This window comes from Bacillus rossius, chromosome 1, assembly GCF_032445375.1.
Source record: "Bacillus rossius redtenbacheri isolate Brsri chromosome 1, Brsri_v3, whole genome shotgun sequence".
NCBI classification, from domain to species: Eukaryota; Metazoa; Arthropoda; class Insecta; order Phasmatodea; family Bacillidae; genus Bacillus; species Bacillus rossius.
The window spans coordinates 375,606,941-375,622,777 of NC_086330.1; the positions used below are offsets into that span (position 1 = coordinate 375,606,941).

Genomic DNA, 15,837 nt, shown 5'->3' on the forward strand with positions numbered 1-15,837 from the left:
TATTAATGTACTGCAGAATATAATAGTAAATATGGACGAGTTGTGTAAACAAATGTATATTTTTTCTCCTGCCACAGCTAAACATGTACATTGTGACGCCATCTTGTGAACGGTGATCTACCAACTGTATTTATATTTTATAATAGTATAAATTTAACTAATTAAGTGTGAAAGCAAGTTTAAATACTTATTAATACATAGGATTGAATATTAATGTAGGAACATATAATTATTTATGTCAAGTTTATCTTTTCTTTTTAACTATTAATATATAGTAATATATAGGGCAGGGAAATTTCGGCGAGATTCATGCGCACGCATCTCATCCCTTCCAAAGAGGAGTTAGTTCGCCCCTCCCTTCATTTCTTCGTTCCCGCGCATTTCTCCCTATATAAAGGCGAGGTCATCCACCTGAGAGTTAGTTGATCGGCCCGACGGCCAGTGAGGCTGGATTCTGCCCACTGGCCATAGGACGATCATAGGGGGAGTAGCAGAACGACTGGCTATCCGTTTTCTGCTGCTCGCACCCCTCCTTCGCGAGTTAGGCCATCCGAGGACCTATCTCGGCATAGGGAATTTGTCTCCCTTCCCCCCCCCTTTCTGGACGATAGGGTGTACCGTGTGTATTGTTAAAGCCGACGCAGGCGAAAAATTGAACTGTTTGGACAATTCAGGTCAATAAAAGTTCCGTGAAAATACCGACAGTATTCTTCAATGTATAGCCTAGCTCCATCCCTCACCCCACTAGCTATTCGCCTGCATACCAGCCGAGTGTGAATCCTGCCGCCAGACCAGCAGCTTGGACCTTCTCCACCCGATACCTGGCTCTCACCCAAGAGAGACATCGGTGCGAGAGGAGAGCCACTACATATGTTTTTAAGAAGGTATTTATTAGTTTATTAGACATTTTTAATCATTACTATTTTGTATGTAATTATTCACAAATGAGCCGCTCTACTAGATTTTTGCCTGTTTAGGCCTACTTTTTCAGGTTATTTCTAAATGATTTTAATTTTGTAAAGTAATTTGTATTATAATTGCTATTTGTAGTGTTCATTAACGTGTGGAATGATTCATGGATAGAAAGAGAGGCATGAGAGGCCTGTAAGTGTAAGTGAGAAAGGAACAAGTGCTTCCCCGCCAACCGAGATAAAGACGGTAATTTCCCCCCTGCATGGGAACCGGGTGATAACTGCTCTCTCACGGTGTGGGAGAGAGAACGATTATGGGAGTCCCCGATTTCGATGTGAAATTGAAAAGAGACAGATCAGTGGAAGCCCAGAGTTCTGTATGTAAAAGGTTTTTTCATGTATTGTAACTTGTTCTGTGATTGGCTTGTATCTGTAAGCGTGAATGAAGCGTGCGTGTGATTGGTCAGTAAGGTCATGTGACGTCTACTCCCTGCATGGAGGAGACGTGTCATGAGTTCACCAGTGGGTCATTCCATGAGATTTCAACCAGGGTTGGTTGCTGCACATTTTTTAAAAATTCTGAGGATTTATACACTCATTGGTACATGTTTTGAGAGATCAAAACAAATTTTATAAAAATTTATTTCCTATAATTTTTGCGTAGGCACCTGTTTGAAGATGGTGGCGTGTGAAGATTTCAGCATTTTCAAGCATTTACGAAAAATGCTGTAGCTCCTTCAATTTTTATCGTAACAACTTTTTAAAACATACATTTTACTCAGCTCTAAATGCTGTTTAATTTTCGTTATAAGCATTTCCTGCTGTGATAATTAACATATTTTCTGTTATTTTTCAAAGTTTATCAACAAAATTGACTTTTCTTCCAACTTTAAGCCTAAAACCTTCCATGAAGGACATAAAACATTCCAATGATTTCTTGTATGTGTATACTACAGTATTAGTATTATGTGGCAGATAGGTGAAAATTGGGGTGTTTTGAGTCCTTTCATATTTACAGACTGTTAAAAATTGAATATTTCTGAAATTTGCAATTTTCACCGTGATTTTTTACGGTGTGGGACACATGTGAAAAATTTAAAATTTACACAGAATGTAGTTCTATTGAGGTACTTTAACATACATAAAATTGGTGAGGGTGTTTTGCAAATTAAAACCAACAAAAAATCTTGAATTTAGTAAAAAAATCAATATTCACAATACTCTAAAACATTGTGGAAGATCTCGAAATAGACAACACAATGTATTTAACTCAATAGAAAATCCATAAACATAGACCCTAAATAAAATTGTTTGTTCATATTCTCATTATGTTAGCAGTGTGTATAACGTTTTAGTCAATTTTGACAAGTCATAATGTTATTGCCAAACCTAGGAAATGTTCATTAGCACAACTTTAGGAAAACATTTGTTACCAGTCTATTTCTTGAAATATTTTTTTCTGGATTGTAGTCTGTGTGCCAAAACTTCAGTCACTTCATTTCCAACATTTGCATCAAGGCGTCTTCCTCTTCCTGTCATAACTGAAAATTCACAAACTGTTAAAACACGTAGGATGTTGTCGAAAGGCATCCGAACTTGGTCGTTTCTCGATTTAAAAAATGAAGCAGCTGGACCATGAGGATGGTAGAAATGAACATCACAGTCGTCCTCATCCATGTTCACTTGCACAACCTCGGCAACCCACCAGTTTTCATCGTAGATGCATGCAACAAAAGCTCCTTCTTTAATTCCCTGTGGTTTCACCGGGATGAACTGGGAGTCAAATGTATGCTCGACCTTCACATCCTCGTATTTGACTGATTTGGATGTGATAAAACATCTAATACATCCTCGAACTTCAAATGGTAAAAATCTATGCTTCTGTCTTGTTCCTGGGACTGTTTTAGCATTTTTGAATCTATTTTCCAAAAATGCCTCATTTGAAACTATTTCTTTGTTTTTCACATATAAGAAGGCAATTCCATTAATATTTTCTTGACAAAATGCGAACATATCTTCTGCAGTTAATATCTGACCCGTTGTGGTTCTTTGCAAGGAGGCCTTTGAAACAAGGCGTTTGACGGTCCCGCCAATGCCATCGCATGGACTTTTACCATGTGATGTACCAAAGAAGTTCCATTCAGCTTGAAGGTGGAAGTCAATCTCATGATAGCAGAGGTTTATAAGGTTTTTTCTATTTTTGTACTGGGCCCCTGCACCATCCGAAAAGTATATAATTTTATTTATTTGTGGAAAATCCTCTTTCAATTTAGCGATCAGTTTTTGTTGAAAAGCATAAACAGTAGCTGTTGTATGCTCCAAACAGTCACTTATGAAGCAAAAACATTTGGATTCCACTGAGCCTTTCATCTGATCCCTGTAATATAAGATAAAAGGGTGAAGGGTAGCCTGATCATTCACCCAATGGAATCCTTGAATGGCATCTTGCACAAGAAAGGAAAAATTCTCTGCAAAATCTGCAAGAACAATTCCTTCAGTCAAATCCAAGTTCTCTATTTTGGTTTTGAGGTAAGCAGATTGAGTTTTTGCTACAAAATGATGTCTCTTTAGGTTCGTCAGCTTTGTAATTAGATCCTCAATATACTCATCATTAGTTTTAGTAACACTTATGAGATCTGCCCTGTCTGTGTTCACCCACTGTTTGTAAGTGTAAGTGACACTCTCTATAAAGTCATCATTATTGCTACACTCACCACTTTTTTCTTCATCTTCACTTCCACTAAATTCAGAGCCTTCATTCATGGCTTTCAGTTCCATTTGCAACAAATCTGTTAACACCTCTGGTCCAGGGCAGCTGTCACATTCACTAAGCATGCATTCTTCCTTTTCTACATCACACACAATAGATTCAAGTAAATCCTTGTAATTTATGTTGAGCTTTGCCCCATCTAACATCAACTTAATGTTCTGATGAGCAAGGCAGACACAGACAGAGTGAGTGCCACTTCCACCAGCCAACACACACCACCTAGGCCTAAGCTCTGCAAATTTAGAAAATCCAATTTTGTGATTTGTGTATTCACTGCGGAAGCTTGCATACAGCTCTTTCAAGTTACAAAGAACTAGCCTTTTCTGTTTGTGCTCTTTTTGTCCTTGCTCATTTCTTATGGAAATGTACTCTTTTTTACCTGAACAGATTCTGCTGTTGTCATTCTGTTCGTAGAAGTTCACAACCTCTTTGACTGTTTCATTAGTTAGTCTGTTACACTTCTTGTGATCCGTGCCAGGTAGAATTCCATGCTTCTTGACAAGTTTCCTAGTAGTTTTGACAAGGTAAGGGGTAGCATCAAAATATTCACATGTTTTAGCAATCGACCAGGATTTTGGTGCCAAACTTAGAATCTTTACCTTTTCAGAAAAAGAGGATGGTTGCTTGAACTTTTCTTTTAAACAGTTCAACAAAGTACTGTAATCGTCCTCTGGTGGTAGTGTTTCACTTTCCTCCACTGTGCAGATTTCAAGAGAAGTGGAGATTTTTTTCTTGAAAGCTGAAGAAATTTTGTTGGCTTTTGTGTCTAAGGCTCGAGGTCGGTTTTCAATGCTGAGTTTTTGTATTTTAACAGGTGACACACCCAATGTCTCGCAGATCAAATTTGCCTCAACTAAAGTTTCTTCAACAGGATGATAGAGATCATCTTCAGATGATTCCTCTTGACATGTTTGTAAATCCACTATTCTTTTCTTGCAGGAAATGCACAAACTTTTACCAGGAATCAATTTTAGACTTGGATTAAGTATTGAATACCTTGTTGAAAAATTCAGAGATATTTCTTTGAGACCCTTAGAAATGACTTTTTTATGTACACTGAATGGATCTGAACAAGTTTTCCCAAACAGGTGAGAGAATTTTTCCAAATACTTCTTCTCATGGAAAGTACAGATTGTTTCAATGTCACATTGTTGTAATCTTAGATTCAAAAGGCTTTGATTCTTCTCACTTAACTCACTAAACCTTTTTAAATGGTCTGTAATATTTCTACCATAGTCTTTCTTGTGGCAGTCTTCACTCAAATAATGTCCAATTGAACACTTCATTTTAACACAATCATGTAAAATAATAGAAAAACTCACTGTAGGATTTTCATTTCATACATCATCCAAAACAATGCACCTATAGCTATATAAAAAACAAAACAAACACTAATATCATAGATTAAGCATTATGTAAAAGAGTTGCGACAATAAAAAATTGCAAACTTTCATAGAGATTACATTCCTCAACTGGCATTATTACTACCTCACACTTCTTATTTTTTTTCTTTCTGTTTGACAATCTCATTGCTTTGCTGAATGAGAATAAAAACACGCCCTATAGCAATATTTTTATATTTGAAGGAATAACATCACTTATTACAGAGCCACTCCTGTTGTAGAAGTTTTCCTTGTGTGTTAATTACCAGTAGCTTTAGAAAGATTTTACAGAAGAGACATTATGCATTCTCATTAGGTGTTTCAATTTTCAGTGCAGATAACATTAATTACTGTTATTATTTTATTTATACACTGCATTGTATATAAGTGTTCGCAGATCATCTTAAGCATTGTGTTTTCTTATTTGTGTATTGTTAAATTAGCAATTCCCAATCTAAATAAATTCTAATTTTGAGTCAGTGAATAGTGATTTTCTGCTAAATTCAAAATTTTTTTTTGGTTTTAATTTGCAAAACACCCTCACCAATTTTATATATGCTAAAGTACCTCAATAGAACTACATTCTGTGTAAATGTTAAATTTTTCACATGTGTCCCACACCGTAAAAAATTACGCTGAAAATGGAAAATTTCAGAAATATTCCATTTTTAACAGCCTGTAAATATGAAAGGACTCAAAACACCCCAATTTTCACCTATCTGCCACATAATACTAATACTGTAGTATACACATACAAGAAATCATTGGAATGTTTTATGTCCTTCATGGAAGGTTTTAGGCTTAAAGTTGGAAAAAAAGTCAATTTTGTTGGTAAACTTTGAAAAATAACAGAAAATATGTTAATTATCACAGCAGGAAATGCTTATAACAAAAATTAAACAGCATTTAGAGCTGAGTAAAATGTATGTTTTAAAAAGTTGTTACGATAAAAATTGAAGGAGATATAGCATTTTTCGTAAATGCTTGAAAATGCTGAAATCTTCATACGCCGCCATCTTCAAACAGGTGCCTAGACAAAAATTAAAGAAAATAATTTTTTATAAAATTGGTTTTGATCTCTCAAAACATGAACCAATGAATGGACAAATCTTCGGAATTTTTGAAAAACATGCAGCAACCAAATATTTTTTATTTGGTTGAAATCTCATGGAATGACCCCAGTAGTCGTCGGGCGATCGCTGCCAGGCGAGGCCGCGTTTCGGCGGCTTGCGGTTTTTCGCTAGGTGTGGCCGTGTTCTAGGCCGCACATATTTCGGATATTTCCTGCTAAAGATTGTTGAAAGACTTAATCGACGTTATTTTTGTTTATTAATTCTCATCGCGCGAGCTGCCAGTATTCTCGACGGGTGAATGTGTGTTGAGTGAATGAACAAACTATTGAAAGTGTTTGGTTTCGTCTGTGCATTATAGTTTGAAAGAATAAAACAAAAACTACAATCGACGCTTTAAATCTTTTTATTTTTATTTGTAACGAACCGTTACAAACAGAAATAAAAACCTATATGGCTGGTACTGTAACTGTTAAAAACTGTTAAGTGTTTCATTATTCTGATGCATGTTTTTGTACAAGAAACTATTCTATAAGATGGGTGCCATTTTGTGCTATAGAACATTCCAAAAACATCGGTTGTAACATGGGCAGCCAATAACTACTGCACAATCCAAAAACATTGACCCCAAAATAGGTATATTTACCTAAAAATCAGTGTATCCGAATCTAAGGCGACCCCTTTGTTTTGAATTATAAATTATGGTAAAAAATGTCGTCTTAGATTCGGGTGTATACGGTAGTTAAAAGGTTGAAATTTTGAATTTACATCCAGTAACACCCTCTGTGGCACTCACGTGTCGTACAGGTACTCCCAGACGGCCTGCGACAAGATGGTGCACAGCTGGTTGACGTAGGCCTCCTTGGACGGGTGCACGCCCCCGTGCACGCACAGGAAGTCAGAGTTGTCGATGGGGCCCGGCTCGGCGAAGGTGTTGAACCTGTTCACCCACTGCTTGGACACGTAGAACTGCATGAGGCCCGGCTCGCGCTGGGACAGCTCCATCAGCTCCACGGCCCGCTGCCGCAGCTTGGCCGTCCTCTCCGACGCCTTCCTGCACACGCGTTCCTCCCTCCACATCCAACTGTTCCTATTGCTGAACCATATCTAAAACATGTAATAAGCTGAATGAAGATAAACGCACTCACTTGTAGAAGAGAACGTACGCCTCGCAGTTCTGCACGGTCTCCGGGGAGACCTGCGTAACGTACTGGTCGTCGAACTCAAACCACTGCTCGCTGACGCAGTTGAGGGCGTAGCACGTGTAGTGGCCTCCGCCCGCGGTGCCGTGGTGGCAGATCACCGAGACCAGGTCGTAGCTGGTCACCTGGGAGACGCAGTCTGCTCGGGCACACCAGGGGCAGCCTCGTCACCACCTCGCTACACTCACTCACTGGGACATGTGCTCCAGACAACACCGCGACACTGTGCTGTCACCACAGCTACTGCGGGCCTCGTGGACAGTGTGCCAGAGCCGAGCATTGAACCAAGGCCACTGCCTCTTGTTGTGAAGTAGAGTTCATGTGTGGATGTCTGTGGAAAGGATGATACTGGGTTACTTACAAGGCGGTGTTAAAATTTGTTTCTCTAGCGGGATCGTGGCAGGGACTCGAACCCATATTCTGCTGTGGGCATTACGATGAATAAAGATGGAAGTCACTTCTTTTCCTAGAGCCATCTGCAACCGACGTGGGTGGTTGCTTGTGGACGTGAGTGATATGACACACTGCACAGGGCGACAGCCACGCTGAATGCACGAAACAGCCGAATTAACTTGCCACCATAACGAACCCACAACACTTGTGTCATGGTAGTACTTTACACTAATGAGTTTGTATTAAAATAATCTACTTCAACTTATTCTATGCAAACCGGGGTTGCACTACTTATTTTGAAGTCATTTTGAATTGTAACTTCTCTTATTTTTAAGATAATCAATCTCTAATTTTTTCTTGTATTTAAGATATTTTATTTCTAATACCAAACTTAACCAAATAAGCCTTGTACCCACAATACTTAGACAAGAACACAACATTTTTACTGTTTAGAACAAGCCTAGCTTGAACTGTGGTACGTATTTATTTAATGTCTTCTCTTTAGGAATGTCTTTACAAGTACAGTAGAACCCTGTTATAATGTTCCTGTATATAATGTTTTCCTGCTTATAATGTCATATTTTTAAAGTCCCAATATTTCCCCCATAAGGACAATGTATTTATTTCCTGCATATAACGTTTATAAATAGTGTAATTTCCTGCTTATAATGTTTGCTTTCTAACATACAATAAACGGGGAAAAAATGTTTTAAAACCAAATTATTCCAACACTTACGATAAAAAGTTTCCTTTATGTATGTTTATGTTTACAATCACTGCCATATAATACATGAAGTTTGTTAAAATACAATTTTATGCAATATACTGAAGGTACACAATGTTCATAGTTACATGTCAGTTGGCACCCTTAGTCTTCTCTTCCTTGCCATTCCAGTGGGTATTCAGATGCACATACATAGTTCTACGATATTTAAGTTGCCAACCATTGAGCGAGGGCATAACTAAAATGGTTTTCTATTGCTTTCAAATAATTTTTTTTTTCATTCATACGTAGGAATCCCAAAATTAAACATTTTCAGGTGGCGAAGGAGTACACGTTCTCACTCTTAATGTTGTCATCATGAATTGTGAGACAATTTTACAAAAAATGTGGCAGTGTATCTTTTAAGACAAACAAAATTTAACCAGGGAACAAGACGAAGTTGAAATATTGTTGGCTTGTTTCAGAAAATTCATGTATCAAGTATACTATCTTTGGTTTTAACATTAAAGTTGTTTACATAGCTTGGTGAGTCCATTGGTACAAAGCTTGAACATTGTTAAGAGCTAAATTGAGATTTCCTGCTTATAACGTTTTCCTGCTTATAATGTTTTTTTCTTGTGCTCCCTTGAAAAACATTATAACAGGGTTCTACTGTATCCATTTTCAATGTTTGTAAATAATTATGATAATGAAACAAATTCTTGTATGTAGCTACAAACATTTAAGTTACTCTAAACAAAAAAAGAAGGGGAGGAAAATAGGAAGAAAAATAAAAGAAGATGAAGTGCAGTAAGAAGAAAAGAAATAAGTAGAAAAGGAAGAAAAGATCTCAAGTTGTAGAAGATTGTGTTGCTTTTGTTCATTTAAAAGTTCTGAACATTTGAAAAACAACTTGAAGCACACAATGTGATTTGGCCAAATCTTCATAGCTGAAAATCTATTGAGTTGTATAATTAAAATGGCTTTTCAGATACCCCTTTTGCCTATACCAATTCCTAGGGATGTGCGAAAGTGACTTCATCCACACGAAATGAAAGTGAAAGAAAATTTATCAAGTTTCGCGAAAGTGAAACGAAAATGAATTTTTCTATGAGATAATTATATTCTTAACGAAAGTTAAGCGAATTTTTTTAATTAACAAAGAAAAAAGTGCCCCAAAATTTGCTTTTCAGTAATAAATTCTATTACATAAATCATTTTGGTGTATTTTGATGTATATATAAATATTACTATTTAATATAATCAACATCCGCCCTAGACCACACAACACAGCCCCATGTCACTCGTAAGTTTCAAGAATCAATCCAGATCTTTCAGCGCACAGACTAATTTCTTTACAGTCGTAATGTCACAGTCTATGATAATATATGTATCACGTGCATGGGACTGATGAAAAAACACGTGACTACTGCGGAACGGCCACCATCTTGAATGAATCAGGTCATTTTTCAAATACTGCATGATTTTGTTTTGATACCTAGGCCTACTGTAATCACGTTTGAATTTTGTTTACTTTATCTGCCATGTTTGTTCAAATTATGATTTTACCGTATTTTCATTAACTTTTTTTTTTCATCACCACGTAAATTAATCTTAATGGAAATCTTTTTTCTAATTAATGTCTTTATATGATTTGCATATGTTATTATGTTATTAGTAGGTATGTGCGAAAGTGACTTTATCCACATGAAATGAAAGTGAAAGAAAATTTATCAAGTTTCGCGAAAGTGAAACGAAAATGAATTTTTCTATGAGATAAATATATTCTTAACGAAAGTTAAGCGAAATTTTTTAATTAACAAAGAAAAAAAGTGCCCCAAAATTTGCTCTTCAGTAATAAATTCTATTACATAAATCATTTTGGTACCTTTTGATGTATATATAAATATTACTATTTAATAAAATCAACATCCGCCCTAGACCACACAACACAGCCCCATGTCACTCGTAAATTTCAAGAATCAATCCAGATCTTTCAGCGCACAGACTATTTCCTTTACAGTCGTAATGTCGCAGTCTATGATAATATATTTATCACGTGCATGGTACTGATGAAAAAATACGTGAATACTGCGAAACGGCCGCCATCTTGCACCACTGTCACACATGGCTAGCTCAGGAAGCTGTAAACTAGGCAATGGACATGGTCAAAACAAAACATAACAAATGGTTGCTGCCAAGTGGTCATTACACGCAGTGACTTGTTGACCTTTTTGTCTAATTGGCTGTATATTATGAGGATTTTATATGCCAGTCAGAGTATTTAAAATTTAAATAAAGCAGACCGTATTTTCATTAACGTAAGTTTTTTTCATCACCACGTAAATTAATCTTAATGGAAATCTTTTTTCTAATTAATGTCTTTATATGATTTGCATATGTTATTACATTATTAGAAATAACAAGCAAATCATATAAAGACATTACAATAGAATCTCAGTGCTAAGTACTTACAGGTACCTCAAGTTTTTGTACTTAGCACTGAAACATGCATACATATCTTTACAAAGAGAAAAAAAATATATAAAAAAATAGCTACAGGAGAGCCGCAATGCCATATGTATTCGCAACTGCGACTTGCTTTTTTCCCCTTGTCTAGTTCTCTGAGTATATCCACTTTTTCCTTAAGCGTGAATTGCTTTCGTTTCTTTTTATCTCCAGGATCATTCATATTGTAGCACAAATACAATGCGGTGTTTAAATAACGTAACCTGAAAATAAACTTAACAATAACAATAAACAATCCCGGCACAGACATCAAACAGTATTTTTAGCGTAGCATAACACTTTTGTTTAAATAATTAATACTTCTCTCAAACCTCCGTCTTTCGATGTATCGAATGGTGTTGTGTTGCTCCGCATACTACGTACGGTATAATCTATGGTTGTGCGCGCAACTGTTTGTTAACTTTGTTTTGAGAATTTAGAGGTTAGAAAATACGTTGCGTTGGTATTTGTGTATCTTTGTTCTACTACATTAATCATTTAGCTGGAAATTTATTTACCAGTTTAAGTAAATTTTGGTGTAGTAATGCCACGCTACTAGTAGAATTTATACGTTATAGTGAAAATGATACTTTAAACTGAAACCGTTTTGCATGGCTAAGATACGATTTTTGGCGGGGACTTAAAAAAAATTCGTTAAGTGAAATATACTTTATAATAAGGAACGTTATTGTACCGGTATTATACTGTACATTTTTATTAAATTACGATTTCTTTTTCAACTAGAACAAACGAACTTCGGTAAGCTATTGAACTTTCGTTTGGCTCGAAATATTTCGCTAAAAACGAACTTCGACAGATGAAATTCTTACCGAAATCGAAAATGAAAGTAGCAAAATTTCGATTTCGGTATCGGTATACCGAACATTCGCACAACCCTAGTTATTAGTAATAACTTGCAAATCATATAAAGACATTACAGCAGAATCTCAGTGCTAAGTACTTACAGGGACCTCCAGTTTTTGTACTTAGTACTGAAACATACATACATATCATCTTTACAAAGAGAAAAAAATATATTAAAAAAATTGCTACAGGAGAGCCGCAATGCCAAATGTATTCGCAACTGCGACTTGCTTTTTCCCCTTGTCTAGTTCTCTGAGTATATCCACTTTTTCCTTAAGCGTAAATTGCTTTCGTTTCTTTTTATCTTCAGGATCATTCATATTGTACCACAAATACAATGCGGTGTCTAAATAACGTAACCTGAAAATAAACTCAACAATAACAATAAACAATCCCGGCACAGACATCAAACAGTATTTTTAGCGCAGCGTAACACTTTTGTCTAAATAATGAATACTTCTCTCAAACTGCCGTCTTTCGATGTATCGAATGGTGTTGTGTTGCTCACGTCGCATACTACGTACGGTATAATCTATGGTTGTGCGTGCAACTGTTTGTTAACTTTGTTTTGAGAATTTAGAGGTTAGAAAATACGTTGCGGTGGTATTTGTGTATCTTTGTTCTACTACATTAATCATTTAGCTGGAAATTTATTTACCAGTTTAAGTAAATTTTGGTGTAGTAATGCCACGCTACTAGTAGAATTTATACGTTATAGTGAAAATGATACTTTAAACTGAAACCGTTTTGCATGGCGAAGATACGATTTTTGGCGGGGACTTAAAAAAAATATGTTGAAGTGAAATACATATACGCTATAATAAGGTACGTTATTGTACCGGTATTCTACTGTACATTTTAATTAAATTACAAATTCTTTTTCAACTAGAACAAACGAACTTCGGTAAGCTATTGAACTTTCGTTTGGCTCGAAATATTTCGCTAAAAACGAACCTCGACAGATGAAATTCTTACCGAAATCGAAAATGAAAGTAGCAAAATTTTGATTTCGGTTTCGGTATACCGAACATTCGCACAACCCTACCAATTCCTGATACCCCAATAACAACACCACAGACACTTGATACATTTACAATTTCTGGCAAAACTATATTTATTAATAATTAAAACATAACTCCTTAAAATAGGTTAGGGAAAGTCAAAATTTTATAACTAAATCAATATTCAAAGCAAGCTGATTGAGCACTGTGCAGCACTTATTTACTAAATAAACATCTTCATATCAGTTTACTTGAACATTTAGTTAAAAAAAAAAAAGCCCTTTCATCCAAAGGGAGTATTTATAAGAAAAAAAAAGGTTGTAGCAATATATTTTGGACACCTAGTTCCTCCGGGGAAGGAACTAGTGTGAAGGCCTCACCCTTGTGAAGGTGCTGCCGCATGTCCAGACCCTCCAGCGGGAACGAGACGTAGTTGTTGATCTTGGAGCTGAACATGAGCTCGTGCCGGAACCTCTTCAGGTGGATGCACAGCACCTCCGGCAGCTCCAGCACCTTCGAGTACTTCACGCCGTTCCTCAGCTTGCTGCACTTCTCACAGCTGTGGGGGCGGCAAGAACACGGTTAGATACCATGGCAGAGCGAGCGTCAAGCCAACACTCACATTGCAACCTTTCAACAAATCATCGGAAAATGTAAACTTCCATGCAATAAATGTAAAATTAATTTATATAAAAAAAATCATAATAAATAGAGAAGATATAAAACACATATAATAACACATGAAGTATGTATTACTTGCACATATTTGTGTATTATCGCATAATCGTCGCACATTTTATACTAAAATCAAGTTTGAAAAGTAGGGGTCTGACGTTTATGTGAGAGAAAAAAAAACATTTATTAGGTAAAGTTATTCATAAAAACATAACCCATTCCTGGAAAGTACCTTTATTTAAAAAGTGAAGTATAAAAGAGCACTAAAAACTTTTTAAATTTAGTCATGCAACAAAAACCTTTCTTCAACTTTAAATAGAAAAAACAAAATCTGTGACCCGAATGCGAGCCTTAACAAACGCATAACCATCGTCGTAGTACACACTTACCACGGAAGAGTGCGGGCCATCAGATGTAGTTAACTCAGCACTCGAAAGAGAGTGCACGTTGCATGCAATCGGCGAGATATCGATATTCGACTAAGTGTGCGTGCTCTATACGGGAAGCAACATAACCAAACATGAATGATGCCAACTAGCGCTCTCTAAATTTTTGTAAGTGGTACACCGCGGCGACGCAAACGAACAGATAAAGGTTATAACGTTTAAAAAATCTTTAAAAGAAAATTCACAAATCAGACAACTTCGTATTTCCGTTAATTAAATAAGTGAGTGGTAATGTCCAAATAAATATTAGATTTTTACTTTAAAATACATCGTTTTATTCAGAAAAAATACCCACACAAAGCACTCAGATTCCAATAGCAGGACCAAAAACATCATGCGACAATTACGCGAGTGCGACGACTATGCGATAAAAGTGGGTACCCATATTTGTCTGGTACAATATACAGCATCATAAAACTTAAAAGGTAAGTGTCCCTATACAATTAGGAATGTGTGCTGAACACCAGGTAGTTTCAGTGATGCCTCTGTTCACATTGCCGGCCTTGGAGGCAGAGCTAGTCACTAATTTCAAAATAAAATCACAGAGTTCAGACCCAAGCCACAAACATATACAGTCCTAAAATTTCAACAAGAAAATCATTGTACAATGCAATATACAACAAACATACAGTCGCACTATTAATTACAAAACCATCACTTACATAAACAGCCAGGAATACAATCGGACTCTCTACAGTCCACAGGAATCTTGGATTGCACCAACCCCCAAAAAACACACATCACACTAACGGTCCCAGACTACTAACTAGTACACGATGGCGAACCAATGACACGCAGCTCAGTGATTGCACGCAACAAAATAATTCTGGCATGCTAACACAAAGAAACTATGTACTTGATTGAAAAATTTTTTTGACCTTTGTTTTGGTGTCATAACGGTAACATAACAGATTGCAAGAGAGAGAGAGAGCTTGATATCACATATGCTTCTGACTGAAATGAACAACGGACGGATTGACGAGCGCGAGCGACGCAAGGGTGGGGTGTGGTGAGCGCGCAATTCACTTGTCTTCATCTTCATTTGGTTTCGTTTGTAAGTCATTGGCTGCAATTACGTTTTTCAATGTTTACAACAAAAAGTCAAAGAGACTTTCAATTTTAGTGGACTGAGAAATATGGCATGCGCATGATTAATCAAGGCGATAAAGTAGTGTGTGTTTTATGTTCTGGGACAGTGGTATGTAGAATATCGATGTAAAACGGAATTATGAAACAAATCACAAATCTTTTTGTGAAAAAAATGAATCAAAGCAAAAAAATTGCATGTGCATTGAACGAGCGGAATAGACATTCAATGTCTATGATTAAATATTTTAGCAATGATTGTCACAGACTTTGGGAACATGGTCACGCAGACTCTGGGAACATGGTCAGGCTACCAACTCCATACCGACAACTGAAATATCATTCATGCTGTCGACCCATGACCATAAGTTACACTAAAGATTACAGGAACATACTAAACTTACCTCAGATGTTCCGACTCTTAATGACATGATACCAACTACAGGATATTGACAAGCTTATGACCATAGGTTTTTCAGTCATGTTGCAGATTAAGGGAACGTAAGTCACCTTACTATGGTATCATTATCAGTTATTGCAAAAAACTTTGGGAACATTAGTTTCACACCAGAAAATTGCTCATACATAACTCATAATACAAATTACAAGAAGTGAGGTGGGATTTTTACTTTAATTCCAGTTCTCAGTTCGGTTCTGGTTCTTAAAAATTGTTTTTCTATTCACCTCTACACAAATTCCTGATAAACTGAAGATAATTTATGTCCTGGAAGGTATCTTTATTTGTTCAACATGAATTATCAGCATTGACTATAATCTGACCACACACAAGTCACGTAGCACCAAGGTAACAGTCGCATCACATCTA

General features: G+C 36.4%; 1 protein-coding gene across 6 annotated transcripts in view; it reads right to left on the bottom strand.

The window, feature by feature from the left end:
• LOC134528537 (ubiquitin carboxyl-terminal hydrolase 20) overlaps nt 1–15,837 on the bottom strand; it is an 80,904-nt gene that overhangs the window by 34,630 nt on the left and 30,437 nt on the right. For all 6 annotated transcript variants that reach the window (XR_010074406.1, XM_063362250.1, XM_063362253.1 and 3 more), the window contains 3 exons: nt 13,185–13,363; nt 7,282–7,474; nt 6,930–7,187 (listed from right to left, as the gene is read on the bottom strand). Coding sequence is in view for 5 of the 6 variants with exons in the window: in XM_063362250.1 (XP_063218320.1) it covers nt 6,930–7,187; nt 7,282–7,474; nt 13,185–13,363 (630 nt within the window). In the remaining variant the exon portion in view is untranslated. The remainder of the gene's footprint in view (nt 1–6,929; nt 7,188–7,281; nt 7,475–13,184; nt 13,364–15,837) is intronic.